This window comes from Primulina eburnea, chromosome 3, assembly GCF_022965805.1.
Source record: "Primulina eburnea isolate SZY01 chromosome 3, ASM2296580v1, whole genome shotgun sequence".
Lineage (NCBI taxonomy): Eukaryota > Viridiplantae > Streptophyta > Magnoliopsida > Lamiales > Gesneriaceae > Primulina > Primulina eburnea.
This window is the reverse complement of record NC_133103.1, coordinates 13,641,014-13,664,822: the sequence shown is the minus strand read 5'-3', so window position 1 is coordinate 13,664,822 and position 23,809 is coordinate 13,641,014. Positions and strand designations below refer to the sequence as shown.

At 34.6% G+C, this 23,809-nt stretch overlaps 4 protein-coding genes across 18 annotated transcripts; all 4 read left to right on the top strand.

Annotated features, from left to right (window-relative positions):
• The first annotated feature begins 5,671 nt into the window (after positions 1–5,671).
• On the top strand, positions 5,672–7,185 carry LOC140828285 (E3 ubiquitin-protein ligase ATL4-like). Its single transcript, XM_073191273.1, has one exon. It carries the CDS (start codon positions 5,784–5,786, stop codon positions 6,870–6,872), a length of 1,089 nt encoding a protein of 362 aa, XP_073047374.1. The 5' UTR covers positions 5,672–5,783; the 3' UTR covers positions 6,873–7,185.
• A 4,101-nt stretch (positions 7,186–11,286) lies between these two features.
• LOC140826662 (uncharacterized) lies at positions 11,287–14,759 on the top strand. 15 transcript variants are annotated; one of them, XM_073189147.1, is made up of 8 exons: positions 11,287–11,430; positions 12,366–12,496; positions 12,609–12,702; positions 12,859–12,934; positions 13,021–13,156; positions 13,259–13,580; positions 13,784–13,912; positions 13,994–14,759. In XM_073189147.1, exons 6-8 carry the CDS (start codon positions 13,442–13,444, stop codon positions 14,221–14,223), a joined length of 498 nt encoding a protein of 165 aa, XP_073045248.1. In that variant the 5' UTR covers positions 11,287–11,430; positions 12,366–12,496; positions 12,609–12,702; positions 12,859–12,934; positions 13,021–13,156; positions 13,259–13,441; the 3' UTR covers positions 14,224–14,759. The 15 variants fall into 15 exon arrangements, with proteins under 15 accessions (XP_073045248.1, XP_073045250.1, XP_073045253.1 ...); XM_073189149.1 differs by lacking the exon at positions 12,609–12,702; XM_073189152.1 differs by lacking the exons at positions 12,366–12,496; positions 12,609–12,702 and having other exon boundaries at positions 11,287–11,405.
• Positions 14,760–16,212: 1,453 nt separating this feature from the next.
• LOC140826661 (putative invertase inhibitor) lies at positions 16,213–17,384 on the top strand. The gene has a single exon (XM_073189140.1). The coding sequence runs from the start codon at positions 16,355–16,357 to the stop codon at positions 16,913–16,915; it is 561 nt and encodes a 186-aa protein (XP_073045241.1). The 5' UTR covers positions 16,213–16,354; the 3' UTR covers positions 16,916–17,384.
• A 2,171-nt stretch (positions 17,385–19,555) lies between these two features.
• On the top strand, positions 19,556–23,480 carry LOC140826660 (ras-related protein RABH1b-like). The gene is made up of 6 exons (XM_073189139.1): positions 19,556–19,882; positions 20,624–20,694; positions 21,667–21,755; positions 22,031–22,142; positions 22,608–22,698; positions 23,062–23,480. The coding sequence occupies exons 1-6, from the start codon at positions 19,766–19,768 to the stop codon at positions 23,206–23,208; spliced, it is 627 nt and encodes a 208-aa protein (XP_073045240.1). The 5' UTR covers positions 19,556–19,765; the 3' UTR covers positions 23,209–23,480.
• Positions 23,481–23,809: the final 329 nt, after the last annotated feature.

Here is a 23,809-nt window from a genome sequence, read left to right as displayed (position 1 = left end):
ACGTGGGTAGATTGTCATTAACACAACTAATGGAGCTATTACAAGATAAAGCTTTGCGAGCTAAAATGTGAGCCACCTCGACGGCCATTCTTCGCACATGTTGGATAGAATGAAAATTTGGAAGCTCTAACATTGATTGGATTTCCAAAGCAAGAACCCCAGCCGATCCAAGATCTTCTACGTGGTAAAGAACCATCCGAACAGCTTCCAATGAGTCAGAAAATATACAAACATTTGATAGCTCAATCCGGAGACATAAGTCCATCCCACTTCTGATTGCCAACAACTCCGCACAAGTAACTGAACCTGGACATCTGATAGGGCTAGCTTGCGCACCACAAACCTTTCCCACTGAATTACGCACCACCGCCCCAACGCTAAATTTGTTGTTTCTAATATCAAAGCCCGCATCAACATCCAACCTAAAATAGTTTGGTAGTGGTGGTACCCACTTCTCCTCCATAAGTATTTGAGAATCATTATTCCCAGTAGGACCAACCAAACTATATTTTCGAAAATTTTCCATCATAGCATAAGCCCAGTCCACATTTATCTTAAAATTCTTCCCTGCAGATTCATGGTTGATCTTGAAAATTTCATGCCAAATTGCCCAACAGAGAGTAGCAAAACATTCAAAATCCTCTTGCTTGAAGGTAGCCAAAAGAAATAAAGCACAATCTAGAAATGATGCTTCTCGATGCAATTTTAAGCACTGCCAAAATTGGGTATTCTTCCACACAATTCGAACAACCGGGCAAAATAACAAGCAGTGACTCGTAGATGCATGATAATATTTACAAATAAGACAAGTACCTTCTGTGGGGATGTGATGCAATGCCGAATTGACCGGTGTAGGTAGTAAATCATGAGAGGCACGCCACAGAAAAATGCGGATCTTGGGCTGGATACGCAGCTTCCATAGTAAGTTCCACCAAGATTGATTTGGATGTGATGAATGAAAAGGATGAGGAGCCAAGTTGTTTCTTTCCCTATGATAACCATCTTTAACAGTGTATTTACCACTTTTATTGCCAACCCAGAATATGGTATCCATACTACCAATTCTATTTAAAGGAACATTAAGAATGTCTTCAGCTTCATGAGGTGGAAAATGTTGTCTCACTAATGTCTCATTCCATGATCCGGAGCTGGTAATGAAATTCCCCACCTTCGCATTATCATCCAGCAGATTATTCCCTTGGCAATGGAAAGATGGAAGCGTCGTGACCCAAGGATCGTGTTTTGCTAAAATCCCTTGGCCGTTACCTACCCGCCAACAAAGTCCCTTTTTAATGTGCTCTCTGCTCCACAGAAGTGAACGCCACACATAAGATGGATTGTTCCCCAACCCAGCCATCATGATATCTGTGTCTTTAAAGTATCTTGCCTTTAGAAATCTTGCCAATAAAGATTGGGGCCTCTGAATAATCCTCCAGACATGTTTTGCGACCAATGCTTTATTAAATGCGGAGAGTCGACGAAATCCCAAACCACCCATGCTCTTCGGGGTACACAATCTGTCCCATTTTAACCAGTGCATTCCTCTCATATCAGTATTTCCCCGCCACCAAAATTTTGCACATAATTGTTCCAACTCCTGGCACAGATTATCTGGGATTCTAAAACAAAACATAGTATAGGAAGGGATTGCTTGTTATACTGACCTGATAAGAATTTCTCTCCCTCCCATAGAAAAGAACTTTGTTGACCAGCTTTTGATTTTATTTTCCATCCTCTGTCGTAGAAATCCAAATTGTAATCTTTTGTTGCGTAACGAGAATGTTGGCAGTCCCAAATAAATATCATGCCCCTTGACCACAGATACCGACAGAACATCTGCCATCTCTTGCGATTTTTGAACCGATGTACTCGGGCTGAACGTAAGGGAGGATTTGTCAAAGTTAACCACTTGTCCCGAAGCTTTCTCAAAGATTTGAATACATCGACGAACATTTAGACTATCCTCCTTGGTTGCCCTGAAGAATATTAAACTGTCATCCGCAAAGAAGAGATGAGAAATAACCGGACATGAGTTGGCCACTTTAACACCCTAAACAATTTTTGCTCCACTGCTTTGGTAAAGAGATGAGAAAAACCTTGCGCACATAATACAAACAAATACGGGGATAAAGGATCCCCTGTCGAAGCCCCCTCGAAGGACAGATAGTGCCATAAATGGAATTATTGAGCCGAACAGAATATGATACGGAGGTTACACATCTCATAATCAAATTACCCAATTATCTGCAAACCCCATCTTGCGCATCATTTTCTGAAGGAAGATCCATTCCACTCGATCATAGGTCTTGCTCATGTCAAGTTTGAGAGCCGCAAATCCTGCTTTGGCTTTCCGATTATTTCTAATCCAGTGCATACACTCAAACCCCACAATCACATTGTCAAGAATAAGCCTTCCTGGTAATGGCGAGGAATCATATAATTGATCTTTTAATTTTTAACATAATTCGTCAAGTAATTATATGTTTACCGGTACCATCATGAAATAAAGTTGAAGCACTGGTTATTGCTTTAGACCACCTATTAACTCTATAACAAAATAAATAAAAACATGCATAAATTCCATATTTTAAACATATATATAACTAGCATTAGAGTTAGGTATGGCCCAGTGTTAGTTGTCGTTGCAATGCCGCTATTCTAATTTAATGCGATTTCAATAATTCAATAGAGACTTTGAGCCCAATAACGTGTGGTTATATAATTATTATTAATTATGATCATTTATTTGGTGGTAGCAGTGTACGTATAATTTAAACATGGTGCTGTGCCACTTTAGGTTATAGCATTGATTCGAGTTTAGGTTAACCTATAACTTCAGTACGTACGACTGCATTTAATGACAAACCTTCACCCATCCCCCCCCCCCCCCCCCCCCCCCCTCTCTCTCTCTCTCTCTCTCTCTCTCTCTATATATATATATATATATATATATATATATATATATATATATATATATATACTGCAATTTCCTAAGTATTATTAAATATATGTTAAGTATATTAGCTCGAATATCATCCAATGTTACAAAATTACATCATCTAAATCATGAATTAAATAATTTCATATAACATACTCAATATGTCTTATAAACATGCATTCTGATGATATTAAAATTTTCCATCGGGTTCGACTTCACGGCTGATTGGGTCAGGTCGGAATTACGAGCTCTGCACAGACAAAAATAAGGTTAGGGGGCGCCAAAGAGTTTTTTCGGCATTACCCCTCTGATGCTTAAGTCGTTCCAGGGAGCAAACTTAAGGAGGAGAGAAATATATTAATGTAAAGTAGGTCAACGAATGTGAGACTGTAAAACCGTAGCATATACCCGGTTTTTATAGAAGAAATAGATTAATTACCTTGTTAGAGTAGGACTCCTGCAGATAAAGAATCCTAACCGAGACAAGAGACTTCAACTATGACTCTACTTCAATGATGACCAGGACTCTTGCCTTATATTGATTAGGTTTACTCGAATCTTGTATTTATTGAGATCCTTATCTATTACGAGAACATTTTTATATCTTTCAATTGCGTCTAAGCTCGGAATTCCCGACCCCTTGGTGGGCTCGGATTCGTGACGGTGCTAGGGGTTGTGGACTTGGACTCCAGATAGTGCTAGTGAATGTGGGCTAGGGATTGTTTTAATATTGGCTCGGATCCGCACAAGTGTACCAATTTAGGAGGTATCATATTCTTTTTATTTATACGACAAACGATATAAACTATGTTTTTTTTAATGAAAAAATTATATAAATTATTTATAATTTATTTATCAAACTCCACCAACAACTTAATTTTCCCATATCTTAAATTTGGAACCCAAATTTAAATATCATCATAAATTATATATTTTAAGACATTTCTAATTATAATTAGAAAGTCTATGTTATAAATTTTAAGACATCTCTAATTATAATTTTTGTTATAAATTATGATATTAATATATTATTAAAATAATAGGTTTATCGGATATTCGAAATTATTTAGGTCCTGATTATCGGAGATCGGGTCACAATAGAATATTTTTTCTCCACCCGATATCTCGAGTACCCGGTTATAATTGTTCGAACCCGATCCCACCGGTATATACAATTTCCCTCGTAAAACTGCACAAATTTGAGCGACCGCGTACAATTAAAAATTTAATATCTAGCGAGCAACGGATGTTTTGTATATGCATTCCATTGTCTCCTCTCCCCCAATATAGATACGGGAGGTACTATTAAAAAAAAATACATATATTCGTTTATAGTTTATTTATTATTAAGAGAAAATGATCCATAAAGGATAAATTCGAAACGCTGGTTTCAAAAATAAATGTGAGCTCGATAATAGTTTTTTTTAAAAAAATCCACAAAAGGTTAATTTTGAAACTATTATTATATAATATAAAATAAAAAAATGTCTGCAAGAAAATACACTAAAATAACCCCTATTTTAGTAATAATAATGCGAAAAATCTTGCTAAATTGCCAGGAAGCACCCACAAGCCTAAGCCGCCTTATTAAGAAGTTTACAAATACTATTCAAGATCCTAAATTCAAAGTTTCTTGCATTTTGAAACAACAATTTGTTTCGAAAGCAACCATTATTTAAAACCAATAACTCATGCCACCTTATTTTGATGATAAAATACTATTCAAGATCCTAAATCATATTCGATTTAACCAACTCAAACACGAGCTCGACCAAGTACCATTATCATCATGTATGTATGTGTATGACATGTATTTAAGGGTTTGTTAGTGCCTGCACGGGTAATGAACGGCCCGGATCACTCCACATGTGTGATCCAAGCCCACCTCCATGTAAAAAAAACAAAAATTGACTCGAAAAAATCCGAGCCGTTAGATCGACCCATGCGGGTTAGATCGACCTCTGCGGGCAGTGCCCGCAAGGGTAGGGTCGACCGAACCTATTTAAGAGACGTAAATAGCAGGGGAAAATCAGTTTCATGCCGCAACAAACCGAAAATGAGGAAAACAAACTCAAAATCAGGAGGGCGAAAAAAGTGTCCAAATATTGCAATTGAATAGCCAAAAATGGCAAAACCCCATTATTTTCCTTTTGAATCTAAACAAGTAAACATTATACCCTTCCGCAGCAGCATACTGCTCAGTCACGCGCAACTCTCTGCTCCGTCCACTCACTTATATTATTTTATGGTATTTTCCTAAATTTCACGATTTTATTCAATTCTTGCCAGCAATTATGGCGTTACTAGATCAATAAATAACAAATATATGGTGGATTTGGACCCTGAAACATATTACAAATTACAATTAAATTTAAAGTAATATATCAAAAGAACTTTAAATAAACAGATGAAATATTATACACTTTGAGAAAAAAAATTTAAAAAAATGTGTCGAATGTATCTCTAAAAAATTTAAACCTTTTTTATTTATAATATAATTTTTAAATCGGAAAGCACTAGTTTTGGTATATTAAGGAGCAAGGGAAACATACCACGACAAAGGCTTCCGTATCTTTGTAGTATTTTGATTTTTGACAATGTAAGTGTAAATTGTAATAAACACGTGGCCGGTCACGTGACAACCCCGTCTTCATTCAACAAACAAGCCCCCCTTCCTTAACTTCACCGTTGAACCCAACCCAACCCAACCCAACCCAATTCCCTCCCCTCCATTGCAATAAATTCCTCAAACCTCCCATTGCTTGCACTCTCTCTCTCTAAAAATGGCCTAACTCCCAAACCCATCTTCCTCCCCTCTCTCTCTAAGTCCCATTTTTTTCCCACCATGAACGCTCCATTTTCGTCGCCGCCGCCGCCTTCACTCGCCGTCGTTTACGATGGCTCAGCCACTCCGGAGACTGTCATCACACAGATACCAAATCAACAAGAAGTATCAAACAGGGATGCGTCGCCGTCTTCATCCTACGCCTCTTCATCATCGATGGTGATTGTTGTTATAATCATCGCTTCCGCCATCATCGTTTCCGCTTCCATTTACGTCCTCCTCCGATTGCTCTCCAAGCGCTTCCACCGCTCCTCCCGGACATTTGCGGCCCCGGATGATGTCGTTCAGCGGCGGGATGAATCTGGCTCGATTCCCGGTCAGCAATGTCACGTGGCTCCGAATGGTTTGCTTGATTCCATGCCACTGTTCACCTTCCGCTCCGTCACTGGTAGTGCACTCACCGGAGGCGATTGCGCTGTCTGTTTATCGAAGTTTGAGCCGCATGATCAGCTGCGGTTGCTGCCGCTGTGCTGCCACGCGTTTCATGCCGATTGTATTGACACGTGGATCGTCTCCAATCAAACGTGCCCACTCTGTAGGTCCACCGTGCTCCCCTCCGATGCTGATGTTCTGGATAAAATCGTTTCCTCCGAAAATCGAGGCACTGACAGCTTCAGGAATGCAAGCGGGAACGGCGACAGTTTCCGGATTGAGATCGGGAGCATCAGCCGCCGTCGCGGAGCTGCGGAAAGCGGCGACGGAGCGCAGCGGTCGTACTCGTTAGGTTCCTTCGAGTATATCGTTGAAGACGGATTGGCGATATCCATGGGGTCCACTACTCATCGAAGAGGAATTTCTGACTGTATATCGGTCGAAAACGAAGCTCCTGTCGGAATCCCAGTGACGGACGTACCGAGGGACACTTTGGCCGGGGATGTCGCCGGCGGTGGAAGGAACTGGCTGAGGGAATACGTTGACAGACTTGCTTCGATCTCGATTTCCTCTCGTGCGATGTCGTTTAGAAGCTCTGGAAGATTCTTCTCCGGCAGCAGCCGTCGCAGCGAGACCGTAATCGATGCCGACGATCTGGAATCGAACCGTGCCGGAGAAGAAATCAGCGAACTATTTAGGTGGCTTTCCGGGGTTTAATCTGTAAATTCTTCAAACCTGCGAGGATAATCTGGTAATTCCACAACATTGTTACGACGGTCACTCCATTTTTACCGTCCACGTTAATACCTTTTTACTTTTGTTGGTGGATTTTTAAAAAAATTGGAGTGCAAGAGTAAAGATTTTTTTCACAATGACAAAAGGAAGAAAGGAAACATTAATTTAATTTCTTATTTTCGAAATACAGTAGTCAGCGTAAGAGTCGCAGTGATTAAAGGATTACAAATTTAATTCAGTGGTCAAATGCTATATTAATTTGGATTTTGCTAATGTGATTTTGTTGGGAAATAGAATGTTAACTAGCTATTCTTGGAAGACTGCAACAAACTTCATTGTTTATTAAGAGTTAATTACTTGTTCATTTCGGCAAAATCAACGATAAACTTCCAATTTCTGACTTCCCTTCATTCGAATTTTCCTCAAGGTACACACACAAAATCAACGAATCTCACATATATTGGTAAATATCTATTCTTACATGCATTGTTGCGGTAATGCCCTAGCATGAGTAACATCCCATTTCCCCTACAAATTTTTAGACAGAATTTTGTTCTGAAGGACAAAATGTAACGTCTTTACATCAATTACATCAACTCGTATTTAACTCAAGTTTTAACATATCTGAAATTAAAAATAAATATTTAACCCTTATCTTTCAATATATTATCTCATGAATCATCATCCAATCTAGTGAACAAGTTGTGGTCAATTTGGATGACTACCTAATTAGTTGTTAAATATACGTGTTCTCATTTTTGGGTAAACAAACAATAAATGATATTTAGATATATGCCATTCATTAAATATTTATCCAAAATCATACATGAGTGGTTAAATAATTTGTTTTAACTCCAAGGTGTTCTCATTTGTGGGTAAATAACTATAAATGAGCGTGAACAATGTGTTTACTATCAATATATACAAATATAAATAAAATGTTTACATGTAATACGTCAGCCACGAAAAAGTATTTTTTTCCTCGATAATATAAAATTTTAGTCTTCGAATCATCAACATAATTAATAATGTCGATTTCTATTAAAACATATATAAGTGACACGAGATATGCGGGATATTACTCCTACAACTAACTAGAAAATAAACCAGCTCCTAATTAGTTTGTCCCAGGCTATATTTAATAATTTCTACATTCCATCACGAACCAATTAGCTTCTGCTTTCGTGTCAAGTTAATCCTCGTTGTAGTTTTTCTAATTATCGCCTAAGTACAATTTAAAATATGGTCCCAAACCCATAAAAAGATTATAGCGTAACTTAAAATAACAACAATAATGTATACAAACCCTATATATGAGTAGGTCTCATGTGAGACCGTCTCACGGATCACAATCCGTGAGACGGGTCAACCCTACCCATATCCACGATAAAAAGTAATACTCTTAGCATAAAAAGTAATACTTTTTCATGGATTATCCAAATAAAGATCTGTCTCACAAAATACGACCCGTGAGACCGTCTCACACAAGTTTTTGCCTATATATATATATATATATATATATATATATATATATATATATATAGTGCTGATTTCGTGCATAAATTAGTAACAGGCTAATTCAACTCTTGCATCTTTATTATAATTATAGAAGGATCTTTACCAAATCTGTTATCATGTATAAGCATATTTTTTTAATGATTGACCATAGCAAAGAAACAAAGGAATCTTGGATAAGCAGTTGAGTCTAGTGATTAAATTATTAGCGAGAAGAACTAGGAACTAGCTCTTTGTTTTTATTTGACATATATCATATCATATATTTACAAATTTAAGATAATGAATCGATAAACGTTGGAATATTCAACTAATATATTTTAGTGTACACTAAGTAAACTTTCAGATTAATGTAATAGCTTACAAACTATGTTAGTCAGGTAAATCATTCCGAGAAAGCCCTATGTGAAAAGCTTGAGTGATAAGATGTTGATAAGAGAATTAAACTTTTGACGTCTGTTCAAACACATACATATTCCACCAATTCGAAAAACCACCGAGAGGAGAAAAACTTTCAATTTTGATAATGTTCAAGCATCCACACGAATCATTTTACCATCAAATTGACATTGCTATCAATCGTTATTTTTTTAAAAAAAATTGATTTATGGATTAACTGAAAATATGAAAATGGGAATCAGCTTTTTTTCAATTCAACGAATTATTTCTACAAATTAATAATAACAACAACAACGTTGTTATTATTATAATTATTATATTACGAAAAAAGAGGTGACATTTAGACATCCAAGTGGCTTGATTTCCAATTGATTTCCAAATAGCTGAATGCCATAAGCCGATCAAATACCTAAAGTTGATGAACTCATTATACACATACAGTTGATCCAAATTCCAACAACACAAAAAAAAGCAAGAACTTTCCAAATTGTCCTTACTAATGTTATTTACTTGCAGTTCACGCATGATTATGTCTTTATTGTTCCGGATTTTGTATGCAATGGACCTCCTTCATATGCTGCCAAAGATAAAAAGCAAGTTCGCCCACCAAAACTTTTGAAACACACACATATATACATACATATATGTATATATGTGTATATATAAGGATGTATCGCACTTACCTAATTATATTGATATATTGAATATATACACCTAAAATATGCATATGTGTGGCATTGTCGATACTAACTTAACAATAGTTATTGTAATAGATGTATTAATAGGTCTATTGTGAAACATGAATATTTATTCGTGAGACGAGCTAATTATGTCCATGTTTATGATAACAATAATATTTTTTGTATAAAAAATAATATTTTTTCATGAATGACCCAAATAGAAGATTCTATCTCACAAAAATGACCATCTCACAAAAATTATTTTGTACATATATAGATCGATTAAAAGGAATAACGTATTCATATTCATATTACGTACACATGAGTTATATGATTTTCAATCGCTTGTAGTGTGCAGAAAAAGATACTGAATAGTATAATGATATAAATAAATCTCATTTAACTTTTAAATATTTTGCTAAAACCCGAGCTCTCTTAGCATATATAATACCTGCAAACTTACGTACCTATAAAAAATTAATATTTTTCATATAGAATAGGTTTCTTGTGAGATGGTCTCACGAATTTTTATCTGTGAGACGGATCAACTCTACCGATATTCACAATAAAAAATAATACTCTTAGAATAAAAAGTAATATTTTTTATGAATGACTCAAATAAAATATCCGTATCACAAAATACGACACGTGAGACAGTCTCATACAAGGTTTTGCCTTTCATATATCATATGTATTACAAATGAAAATGCGAATTTATCGAAATTTTCAGTATGATAACAGCATGAAATTTGAAAATTTCCAGTATACACCGAAATATCGAAATCATATATATAAATTTAAAAATATATAAAAATTTTAAATAATAAATTTACCTTTTTTAAATATAAGGTATTTTTCGATATAAAACTGTGTATACTGATACCGTACCGAAATCTCGTTATACCGCAACATTTCGATATAATCAGTATGGTATAATCGATATACAATTATACATATCAAAAATCTCGGTATACCGAAATTTTCGGTACGATATCAATGTAAATATTCTTAATTCTGTAATTTTCAGTGCGACATATAATATATATTTTTTGATACGGCGCAATATATCACCTCTAGTTATAAGATAGTATTATCTTAGTGGAGTCATTATTGTAGTTCCTGGCTATGTTGTAACGAATATAACCTCAATTTCAGTGATGAATCAATAAATATTCTTGTTAAAATAAATAAATTATCCCATAATGTAGAACAACTCATATGAAATCGTCTCACCTATCAATTTTTTGATACGAATATTTGACATGACATAACTTATCAAAAAATATTAGTTTTTATGTCAATAATATTTATTTCCGCGGTAGATATAAATCAAATCGATTCGTCTCATGGATAGAGACTCGTGAAATCATTTAATAAGAGACCCACTCCTCTTAATATAATAGTAGCGACTAGGGCACACACATCGTGATATAATACATGAATATTATGTATTTGACATTTTTTGTTTCTCAACTTTTGATTTGGGTGTGATATTTACAAAATTAAACATGACATGTTTATTTGTATAATTATCAAATAAAAATTTAAGCGTATACTATTATCTAAATAAAAAAGTAAATAAATAATAATTTAATATATAAAAGATAATATTTTTTATTTTTGAAAAATTAAAACTGAAGGACAACAATAGAACCAAATGAGTGGAGGTAATTTTGAAAAAAAAATAATGGACTGTCTTTTTCTTAATTATTAGTATAGATATATTATAATGCATATATATGTTTCCATACAAAAAAACACATTAAAACGTGTTGTTTACATGCGATTCTTCCATTCCAAGTCCCACGACAGTCCTTCCTTCAGCCAAACTACGAACACCAGAAGTTCAATCATGTCAGCAAAAATGGATCGTGAAACGCTGGGGAAGAGACCCGGCATATTCTTTATCGGATCCCCAAATGTTGGTAAACGGACCTTAATTTCGTGTAAGCCTCATTCACTCTAATTGGATGGGTGTTTCTTTAATTATCTGAAAATTACTCATCAAAAGCTTGTATTTAATTGATTTGTTACACCGAAAAGTATGCGGAGTCTTTGATTTGTTAATTTCGAATTTTCGAGATAGACGGTATTTATTTGACTTATGTGAATTGCAAAATTAGTTCTTGGTGAGCATAAATTATGATTTTCTGATTAACTTAAGCTGAAATAAGCTGAAAAAAGTTTATCGTTACATAAAAGAAATTGAGTTGCAACGATACGAGGTTTATAAATGAGGTGGATTTTGCGCTTAGGATTTACGACAAGGTAATTTTGGTGGATTTTGTGTACACCATGTGTTGAAAAACTGGTCAGATGGTTTCCGGTTGAGTGGCTTTTGATGCTTCATTCCCAACCAATTTGCAAGTGCACGCTAAGCTTACACTTTCAGGGGCACTGAAAATATAAAACTATGAATCGAGTTGTGTTCCATGAGCTTGAACGTTTTGGAGAAGCAGTTTGACAATGTTATGTTACTTTTGAGTTTCCATTGACAAGAAACTTTGGGTCTCTCTCATGTGACTCTGGCTAGAATAAGTCAGTGATATGTTATTAGTTAGCTTGCCACCTTGGTATAGAACAAGGAAATGGTGATAGATGCGCTTTAAAAAGCTGTTAGAACCCAAATCAGCCCTCTTTTGGAAACGTTTGGAAATGTTTGGACAATGGGGTTTTCGTTAATTATTTAGCACATTTTAAATGTTTTATGCATTCCCTCACTTTTTGTATCTTGATATATATTTTTTCTATATCCTTAATTCCTTATTCAACAGTGAAACAGTTTCTTTTGCATATTTGTATGGAGAAACACTTCTGCAAAGCATGCATTTTGTTTGGAATCTCAACCCTCTCATCTCCTTGTCATTCACTCATGACTTAGGTGCCCGTTTCTTAAAACAAAAAGAAGTGAAATAAAGCATCTAAGTAAACGAGGAATGAGGGAGGATAAAGCTTCTGATATGTCTATTTTCCCATGACTGGTGACTGGGACTAGCAATTTATAAAGCCAATGTATGTGAAATTATGTGAACACTCAAATTTTTTGCTAGGATGTTAAATTTTTATTGACTCGGGTCCTTTTCTGGTTCAATGTTCAATCTTTGTGATGATTTCTTATGTACAGGATTTATGTGAGGTTCCGTGTAAAAAACATTCCTCTCTGACATGTATCGCTTTCATATAGTTAGTAATGTAACAAATGTTCATGTAACTGTGAGGTCAGCTTCTGTCAATCCTATGGGTTCTGCAAAAAATGTGTCATTTGAGTGTTAATATATTTTTTGACAGTGGTTAATTTTCTGGTCAATGCGTCGATCTGTTTCTTCATTTGACATTATTAAGTTATTGCTAAATTTGTATAATTTTGTCTATAGGACTGATTCCCATGGATTTTGAAGATGCATCTGATCGATCATCTGAATCACTTGTCTACGGTTAATTTTTGGAGATGTACCCATATTCCAATATCATGTTGTTTTCTCTTTACATAGATCATTACAACCCGATTGACAATCTCAATATGGTTTGTTGATAAGGTGGACAATCAACACAAAATATTACACAGCAGATGTTTCAGTATGGATGGTGCATCTTCGAGATGTGTTATCTATTACGAGTTTGCCAATTATCGATCGTATAGCTGCCCTGGTGATGGTTTTTGACATCAGTGATGTAAGCCCGACTCATTTGCTTCTCTTTTTATGGTATGTGGTGAAAAAATAAATTTTCATTGTATTTGTCATTTGATATCTTCTTTCACATGATATAATGCAGCCCTTATCTTTTGATTCGCTTAAAGATTGGGTGTTTCATAATGACATTCAGAAGTTTGATATACTGCTATGCATCGGTAAAAAAGTGGATCTTCTTCCAGGACATTCGGCTCATACTGAGTAAAAGAGACGCTTGCTGAAGCTTGGAGAATCCTATGTTAATCCGAACTTCTCAGAGTATGGTATGTTTGAGACTGAAGGAATTAGTCTATTGGGAGATGGAGAACCATCTCGTGAAATCAAGAATTCAATCTTAGAATGGTGTCTTGAGCACAATATTGAGTACATTGAAGCTTGTGCATCCAGTGCTGATTTTGACAAATGTAAGAGACTAAATTATACTTGTTCAAAGATGAATGAAACATGCTTCATTTGATTGAGTTCTTTAGATATTCATGTATCACTGCTGTATTCATGTTCATGAAATTTATCAGGGGTCATTTTATCTCAAATGAAAACCTTTATGGCATTTATATTCATTCGTGAGAATGTTTAAACAGTGTTACTTTAACTTTTTTCGTTTCAGGTCTGTCTATAGATGGTGACTCACAGGGTGTTGAGAGACTCATTGGGGCTCTCTCTGCTCATATGTGGCCTGGGATGTTGTTGAAATCTGGTGATAAGATACACGAACCTTCACTACCTGATCAATCAGGTTTGAATTGCCAACATATTACTTATAATACTGTTATTAAGTTCTATCAAACCGGGGATTTCTCTTGTTACTCTTGCTCAGAGTTGTCAGACGAAGAATCCTATTATGAACCCGAACATGAAATCTTATCTTCAGGTTCTGTGGAACCATGGGATAATGTGGATGGAGAATGGATATCTGCAGATGGTCCTGTTTCTACCTCAAGAACTGGAATACCATCTGAACTTGATCTTCATTCTTTAGATCGGGAAAGTGGAATTAGTTTACTCAGAGGAGAGCATCGACCTTCAACATCCAGTTCAGTTGCCTGAAGAGTTGGATACAGAAGCAGCACCCCCCTTTGAAGGTGACGATAATTCAGAGCCCGATGAAGGCAAGATTTATGATTTCGAGGGATTGGAACTGCAAATGGGTGAAATCGGAAATATGCGCAGGCACGCAGCAACTTGAGGTTGATGCCTGATTTCCAGAGGAGGGAAATGGCTGTAGAGCTGGCTATGAAAATGGCTGAAATATTTGGGGACGGTAGTGGAGGTGAAGAAGGATTTGTTTGATTAAGGCCTGAAATTTTTTGGTTCATTATGCATCTATGCTGCTATATGTGCAATCTGGTGGTAGATTTTGGGAGTTGGTTTACATGGAAAAGAAATAAGAAACTCGGTTACGTAGTTATGTGAAACATAAGCATTTCACGAGTTTGCTCGATAAAAATGTTCTGAAATATGAAGTTTCCTATTGAATTCTATGTAATAATTCTATAGGATTGACCGAGTTTCCCTCGGTGATGAAAATTTGAGACCTTGGTAGCTTAATAAAAAAGTGCAGATATATGAGGTTTCTTATCGAATTTGAAGTACACTAGATGATGAGGTGATTTCTTGATTTCTGTTAATGAATGAATGTTTTGATTGACGAATCTACTCATCTTCCGGGGTTTGAAAAACCTTCCAACCACCGAACGATCAAGTATGGCGAGCAACGTTGCTTCTCATTTTGAATGATTACTTTCTGAAGTTTGTGTTATTCTTTCTTAAAAAAACTATACAATTTTTGTCTACAATTCGAAATGCCAATGTACTGTCAGATGGAGTCGGCGTGAATCCAGGTTGATCGCTACAACATTCGTTACTAAATATGTTTATGGTGTAGATTTTAACCTACAACATTTGAAAAAAAAAAAATTGCATTTACCTCCCATGTATGTCATCTATTTGATATTTATCTTTAACATGTAAAAGAGATGAAGTGACAAATATATTAAATACAGAGTTCTACAATTCTACATTGTAACACAAAGTTGGATTGAGTCTTGATAGATTTGAATGGGGATAAGGTTATATCTTTATGCCCTTTATCCCATACAGTTATTTGTGATATCCCGCAAGCAAGAATTTAAGGGGTCCCAAATTTGTTAAAGAAATGATGGGTTTTGAATTTTATTACAGAATAATGAAAGCCTAAGCTTCCACATTTCTCTCTTGGTGAACCAATCAATCACACTATTGTGCAGTCTGTGTTTTCATAATTTAAATTTTGAGTTCAAATAATATCAAATATATACTATATTATTATTAAGTGAGATATCCTTTAAAAATCACTTTTTGATATGTTTTCATTCGGTTTCTGAAATTGTTATAATAACTATTTTGCATCTTCGATAATTAAAATATTAAATTTCAATATTTAAAATCACCAATGTCGAATACATTCATCACTTGTACAAAAAAAGGAAAAATCATGAAAATTAATGACGCATTAAACATAAGTTGTTTAATTGGTGGAACATATTTAGCTAGACTCTAGATGTCTTAGATAGCTATTTTTGGTCCTTTTTTATGTATTATTTTTAATGTCCTAAATTGCCAGTTTTGCAATGACATTCATTTATGTCTCGCTTGATCTGTCAATTTCTTTATTTTCATTTTCATTTTCTAAAATTTCAATTAATAAATACTAATTATCTTTGAGTTGCATTTGAATAGATGAATTTGAAGTTAGATATTTCAAATACATAATAACAAATTCATTGGTTTTTGATAAACGAATTTGCTTGACATTTAATTTCAATTCGAAATAGTATTTTTTGAGTTACTGTGATGAATTTCAATCACAACATGAAATCATTTCAAATCATCCTTCATATATTTCTTCAAATCCAAAATTTTCAATCCAAACACAATTTTTATGTAGTTTTTAGTTCCTAGAATATTCTTATCTATTTTAATATACGACGTAACACATTAAAGTTTTGACATTTAAAAAATCAATCATTAAACAAAATAAATTTAATCACACGCAACACATGTAGAATATTTCCAAACAAAACGTGAACTACCTTGTTCTTGAGTTTTGCTAACAAAATCAATTGCTGGGCGAGTCCCTATATAAACCAGCTTTATGAAACGATCAATATAAAAAAAAACAAGAATTGAACAGCAAAAAATGAAGCCCTTTTCTTCTTTCATTCAATTTACCATCTTCCTCTCATTCTTGATCGCCACCCAAGGCTCACTCAACCAAAACTTGATAGATTCAACCTGCAGGGCTTTATCCACAAACAATCCAAACATCGACTATAACTTCTGCACAACATCCCTGCAAGCCTCCCCCTCAGCCAAACAAAATGCAACCCTACAAAAACTAGGCTTGATCACAATCCAACTGATTGAAAAAAATGTAACCGATACAAAATGTTACATCCAATACATAATTTCAAACAAGAAATGGGATCCTTATGCGAAGCAATGTTTGAATGATTGTCTTGAGCTTTTCTCTGATTCATACGCTTCTGTGAAACAGGCGGTAACAGACTACAAGAACTCTCGCTTTGATGATGCTAACGTGCAGATCAGTTCGGTCATGGATGCTGCCACGACTTGTGAAGATGGGTTTGATGAAGAGAGGGGTGTAGATTCAGGTTTGAAGAAGCGAAACGATTATGTGTTCCAGCTCTCGGCTATGGCACTCTCTCTGATGAATATGATTCAGAACATGAACAGCTAGCCTGGTTTGAGATGTTATCATGTTCTGTTTCGAATATATGTTAGGTTTCTGTTATTGTCTTTTTGAAATATTCGTGCTGTTTTTCTTGTTTAGGCAACTTTGGTAATGTGACTTGGGACATGTGATGTTTTTGTCCTGTTTAAATTTAAATAAGGTTCTCGAAAAAGGTCACTAAAGCTTAATTTTTATACAAGTCCATTATGAGCTGAAATTTGAACAGCTTGCCAATGACAAGTTAACAATGAAGGAAACCACTTTAGTATCAGCTAGGAATTGGTGAGAGCAAGGGATGAATAACCTTATTCTTAAAAAAATATGCGTGGAACTTGAAATTACTTTTATCCGAGGAAAGCGACGTTCCCTACCAAATACAAGCTTTTCGAGTCTGAACTCAAGAAACAAAATGTGCATAATCTACCAATCGGCCAAACAATTCCACGGTTATTTGATCACAGATTTTATGTTTGATGAACACCAGGTTCGTGCATGTTAAAGAAACGAAGTATAGAATCTGCCAAATCGCTAAACATGTCTAACTCTACCCATTCAGAAAAGAGAAGCAGAAGATTCATTTCGAGTATAAGCAGTTATGGAAAAATATGATCGGTCCGGAAGGCATATGTTGAGTTTCTCGATGCTTTATAAAGCAAGGTGATTCTAAATTGAACACAATCAGAATATATGTTTTCTTTATGGTTTCTGTCTTGTTTTCTACCAAATCTGTTATTAAGGACATACTTAAAATTGCTAGGACTTGGATGCTAGCAACTTGCAAGTTATTTTTTTGAGATGGCATTGGACTAGAACGTACAGAAACTGTTTGGAACATCGTATTGGGCAGCTATCTTGATTCAAATGGAGTTACAAGTGGAATGGTAGCATGGAAAGGACAGGCTATCTTGTCAAGGTTTACAAGCATAAAGCATTTTATTAAGGTAAAAATCACGGAGAAGATGAAAAAAATTCCATTACATTATAATATTTTGTGTTGTACAACTCACTCACTGTGTTTTCAAAGAGAACACATTCTCTTAATACAGGAGAACAAACACGTTACAAATATTCTAGAACTAATAGGAGGAATAAGAAAACTTAAGAGGATATGCTTGAGAATGGAATGATTTCAGCTGATGGAAGAGAGCTCTATTTATAGAGCTCTTTTGGCTTGTGAACGTGAGAAGAAAAATATCAATTGTATTTGTCTTCATCCAAATTTGACAAATAATGCAACACGTTTCTTTGCTGACTCATTAATATTCTTTCTTGTTGCCAACACTTTTCCCTAATCATGTCCCTTCAAATAAACATATTTAGTGCATGAATATGAAAAACCAAAACATCAAATCAGGTTAATCAAAATACCGCTCAAAAAGAAAAGCTATGTCAGACAAACGAAATACAAGACAGAAACTCGCCTCACTTTCAAAACCAATCCCAAAGTTATAGTATGACTGTTCTACCAAAAGGGCACAGAGCCACAGACACAGAGATAATCGGCGGCAAGTGGGAGTATAAGATAGAGTCGATGAAAAGAGTGAGGTTGACAAATACAAGGCACGTTTAGTAGATAAGTCCATGACCAAAGGTGGAGTAAGAAGAAGTCTATGCTTCCGTTGTATGTCATAATACAATGAGATTGGTGATAGCATTAGCAGCTCAAAATTCATGGTATCTTCCAATTTGATATAAAATATCATTTCTTGATGGATCTCAGAAAAGATGGCATAATTGATCTTGTGCTTTACAAACATGAAGACCAAGTTGCAGATATTTTACCACACCTATCAAGTTGGTTGTGTTTCAAAGGATAACGAAGCTGCTTGGTGTTTGTTGAATAGACTTGAGTTGATGTTTTTCTCAAATTGTATAAATATCATTTATCTAAAAGTATATATTATCAATTCACTCTCATTTCTGATATATATATAGTAGGTTTCTTGTGAGACGGTCTTACGAATCTTTATTTGTGAGACGAGTCAACACTACCGATATTCACAATAAAAAATAATATTTTTTTTATTATGAATCATTCAAATAAGATATATGTCTCATAAAATACGATCTGAGACCGTCTCACACAAGTTTTTGCTGATACACACATTATATATATAAATATAAATATAAATATATTCGAAAAAAATATTTCAAAATCAATTTCATATATTAAAATTTTTTATAAATAAGATATTTTTAGTAAAAGTATTTGTTCAAAATTTGAGAAATTTATTTTTAACTTCTTGTGATAAATTTTATAGTTTTTGTATTTAAAATTTCAGTTTACATGTATACTATTTTTAGTCATATATTATCCTTGAATCGATTATGCTAATCTTGTAACTAAATTCTAACGATTAATTTTAATTATTTTTCTCAAAATTATGTAATTAAATTATTAATAAATTTTTATAATTTTTATGATTATATTTTTTAAAAATGATAATCGAAATATAATTAAATAACTAAAATACTAATCTAAAAATGTTACATCGTTATATGTATATAAAACTAAAACGGGCATTTTAATCCTGATTTTTTATTGATAAAATGTATGCGTATAATAATAATAATATATTATTTGAAATGAAATTGAATGTCCTGAATTTATATATAAACAAATATAAATATAAATTAACTAAATATGGATATGCACCTCTTTCTCCGTCCCTGAAACGTGCAGAGAGTCGTAACATAACCACTCTCGGTGGCAACAAAAACCTCATAGATTTATCGGGTCAGTCCATCGCCAATAAGTTTCCGGCGAGATCGCGAATCTAGGTCGGATAAAGCTGCAGTTTCTGCGTTTCTTTAGATCCGATCGGCTTCACAGTTCCATTGATCCGCGTACGATTGATGGCTCCTGTTTCGGCTCTCGCGAAGTATAAATTAGTGTTCCTGGGAGATCAATCCGTTGGGAAGACGAGTATAATCACTCGATTCATGTACGATAAATTTGACAATACGTACCAGGTACGGAATCTTTCGATGATGTGTTTGTATTTTACGCGTAGAATTTCATCGTTTGAGAACAAGGATTAAGAAGTGCAGATCTGGTTCTAATATTTGTAATTAGTTCGCGTTTGTGATAATCTTGTATTTTGGTCGATGATATCACTTTTTGTAGCGGGCCAGCTCGTTTTCCTATTGCCGTAGATAAATGATCTTGTTCTCATGAGGAGGCTTTGTCTTTAGTGCTTGAAGTTAACGTGTTCACGCTGGATTCAAGCTGATAATGGTTTTCTCTGTGTCTAAATTTATAATGGTCTTATGCTTCATTTCTCTGTATGTTATATGTCAATTTACGCACTCACGTGTTTGATGATATTTCGGTGAATTGAGTTTACAAACGAGCTATTTAGATGACAAAAATCATTCCATTTTTTTATTAAAATTTTTTGAAATGGATAACTTCTACGTTTATCGTAGTTCTTTGTAAGTCTAGTTTACTTTCAGGAAAAAAAAAGCTAGTAAATCATAACCTGAGAACCTGTCAAATGTTCAGTTAAATTTGTCAAATAATCGTAATGTCAGATGGACTTCAGTTATTCACTTATATGTTTATTAATTTTGAGAGGACTTGTGAGAGATGTCTCAGTGATCTTAGTTGAATGTGTTGAGCTTCAACCTGAAATGGAACTTCTTCTTGCAAATGTATTATGAAGTTATTTGCTGCCTCCATTCTCGATTGTTATCTTTGTTTTCCTTCTCCAGGCTACTATTGGTATTGATTTCCTCTCAAAGACGATGTATCTCGAAGATCGAACGGTGCGATTGCAGCTGTGGTAAGATATGGTTCTAGACAGAATATTTCTATGCACTTCGATATTTAATATGCATTGCCATCTCGTTGGGATGTGTTTGCATTGGTCACCAACACAATTTTCTATGCCTTTTGGTATCCCTCTTTTGCTTTACTTATTCTGCTCTGTCTGACCTCTTTGCAAAGTTTTAGTTCAGAGTAAAATTGGATCGAAACCCAAGGGTTACATTTGGATTGAGCCATTTGAAATCAAGTATTTCAAATTCATTCTAATTGTTTGGATGCTTTCGACGAAAAATTTTAAATTAATCAACTCTAAATTTAAGCTCTTGCCCAAACAATTGTGATAGATTTCAAATGGACACAATATTGGTTATTTTTTACTTTTAAAATATAAGTTTTGACTTGTTTCCCAAATCAAATTCTTCCACCCAAATCAAATCTTCCACTGAAAGAAATAGATTTTTTATATGTTTCATGAACAACTTTTTAAGATTGGGATCTTGCAAAATGTGAACTCTCCTTGCATGTTGCGATACAAATTCTGAAGACATTCTGATAACTTTTCTGTTAGAATATGGTATAGGGATATAAGAATTCATGTTGATGTGATTGGTTTAATTGTTGAATCGATTTTGGGTGTGTTGTTTTTGGATAAGAACTGAATTAGACCTTGGGTGTGTTTGTCTATAGTTAGAGGCATATGCCTACTGTGTTTGAGTGTGTGTTCATTCGTTTAGCTGCTAGATTATCTTGTCTGAAGTAATCTATTCTGATCTAACACAAATTATCTCATTAAGTATTGTGTTATTTCCTTGGTTAAGACTTCGAGTGAGTTAGAGCCTCAGAGCTTAATTTCACGAGCTCGTCTTTTGTTGCAATCATTAGTTTGCCTTTACTTGTTCCCAAAAGAATTGTCATATATTCTAATTTACATAGGATTTTCTTTTTTGTAGCATTCAGTGGAAATAATTTTCTATTGTTTTGTGCTCAGGGATACTGCAGGGCAAGAAAGATTTAGGAGTCTTATTCCAAGCTATATCAGGGACTCCTCTGTTGCAGTTATCGTATTTGATGTTGCAAGTACGTGATAGCCTCTTCATAATATATTTGTATTTCTAGATTCAGATGAACAGTTCAAATTAATGTGTGAATATTAATTATGTATGCCTTCATGATGCTCATTGGAAAAGTGATTTTTGTCGCACTGCTTGACTTATTTGCAAATGTTGTTTAAGCTATGCATGTTGTGATTGTAACTCATGTTGAAAAGCATGTCTCGAATCTTTTTCTTTCTGCTTACTTAATGTAATTTAGTTTGATAGCTGTTAAATTGTTGATGATTTAGCTTTTTTTAGGTAGACAGTCATTCCTCAACACCTCGAAATGGATAGAGGAGGTTCGCACTGAAAGAGGAAGTGATGTTATCATTGTCCTAGTCGGAAACAAAACTGACCTGGTAGATAAGAGGTAAAGATATTATCAATTTTTTAAATCCAGTTGCTATGTGCATCATAAAGATTAGTGTTACAGAATCACCCAGTTAAATTCTTAAGTTTGCTTCATCATGTATACCTTATCTGTTTCTGTTCAAAAGCTTAAAGCCCAATTGATTACTGAAGTTGTTTGATGTTTTAGGAGAGACATGGTAGAAAAAATTAAATTGTGAATGAAACTGCTGAAAAAATCTCTGTCTGGGAAATCTCTCTGCTGCTGTACTATTTTTTTGGGCACCATACGACTGTATATTTGCAAGCATAAGTTTTCCTGTTTATTTTTCCTATTTCAACATTATCATAATCAGTCCTCTAGCACCGGAACCGAAGATTATTTCGTACACGGCCCTTGACATAGATGTACTGGGTTGAGAGTTTCACATGTTATTTTAAGATAATTCTTGTGTTCATTCGTCCAATTCTGTGTGGCCAATTCCAGGCAAGTTTCCATAGAGGAAGGAGAGGCCAAAGCTCGTGAACTCAATGTCATGTTTATTGAAACTAGTGCAAAAGCTGGCTTCAATATTAAGGTGAACTTTCTGCAAAGTCTTTCTCTTTTAATGTTCAATCAGTTGTTTTTCCCTACTATCGTTCGTATGATAGATGATCATGAGACTTGTAAATCTTAACGTGTAACGTGTTTAATCGAGAGCATTGGAGAAATTTAAATGTATCACAAAATGAGAGTTCTCTTACTTTCTATAAGCTGTATTATGCAACTAACTCCTATGGCCCATTCAGCAGTTGAATGTGAAGTTGCCTAAACACACACCAAGGGCAACTCAAAATTAAGCAATGGGAACTCGATCCTGTGCTGCATAATAACTTCCTTAGTTTGAGATTGTGTGTGCTCAAATTTCACCTTCACAATCTTTTAATGTTATTTTATGCAGGCCCTATTCAGGAAGATTGCTGCAGCATTGCCTGGAATGGAAAACCTGTCCTCAGCAAAGCAAGAGGATATGGTCGATGTCAACCTGAAGTCTAGCAACACAAATTCATCTCAGTCACAACAGCAATCAGGAGGATGCGCTTGCTGATAATGTGAAATCGAGTTTCCCCTTTTTTGGTCTAAATTTTTCTCTATATCACCTTTCTGATTACACTAGCATCTTATTTTACTTATAATTCCATCTTTTTTAAGTTGGGATGGTAGATTATTGTAGTTTACCCGTGCATCAGTGTGTTTTATGTTCATCGTCACCTATGTTTATCATTTTGTAGGCTTGTGACTATTGAGACAACGGATAATTTTTTATTTGCAGGATTTCTGGAATATAAAAAACGAGATCAAGATATATTTTGTATTAAACAGTGTTTAGTGTCCTTGTTTTATTTATTTGTATCAGTGAACCCATGTATCCATTAATTTAGCTTTATAGTTTATGAACATACATATTGTTAAACATGAATGTACAGAGCATAAAAAAGGATAGCACAAGAAGATAAAAATAAGGAAATATGGCATTTGACTGGCAATAACATGGAACTAAACTCTCTTGTCCCATTTTATATTGATATTGATGTCACCTATTCGATGTTGGCATGTGTTCTGCGATTTCTTAAACTTTGAGAGCACAAGCGGTCACTTTCGTCCAGTTTAAGTTTCCTGAAAATACATTTATGACAACTTAAAAAGTC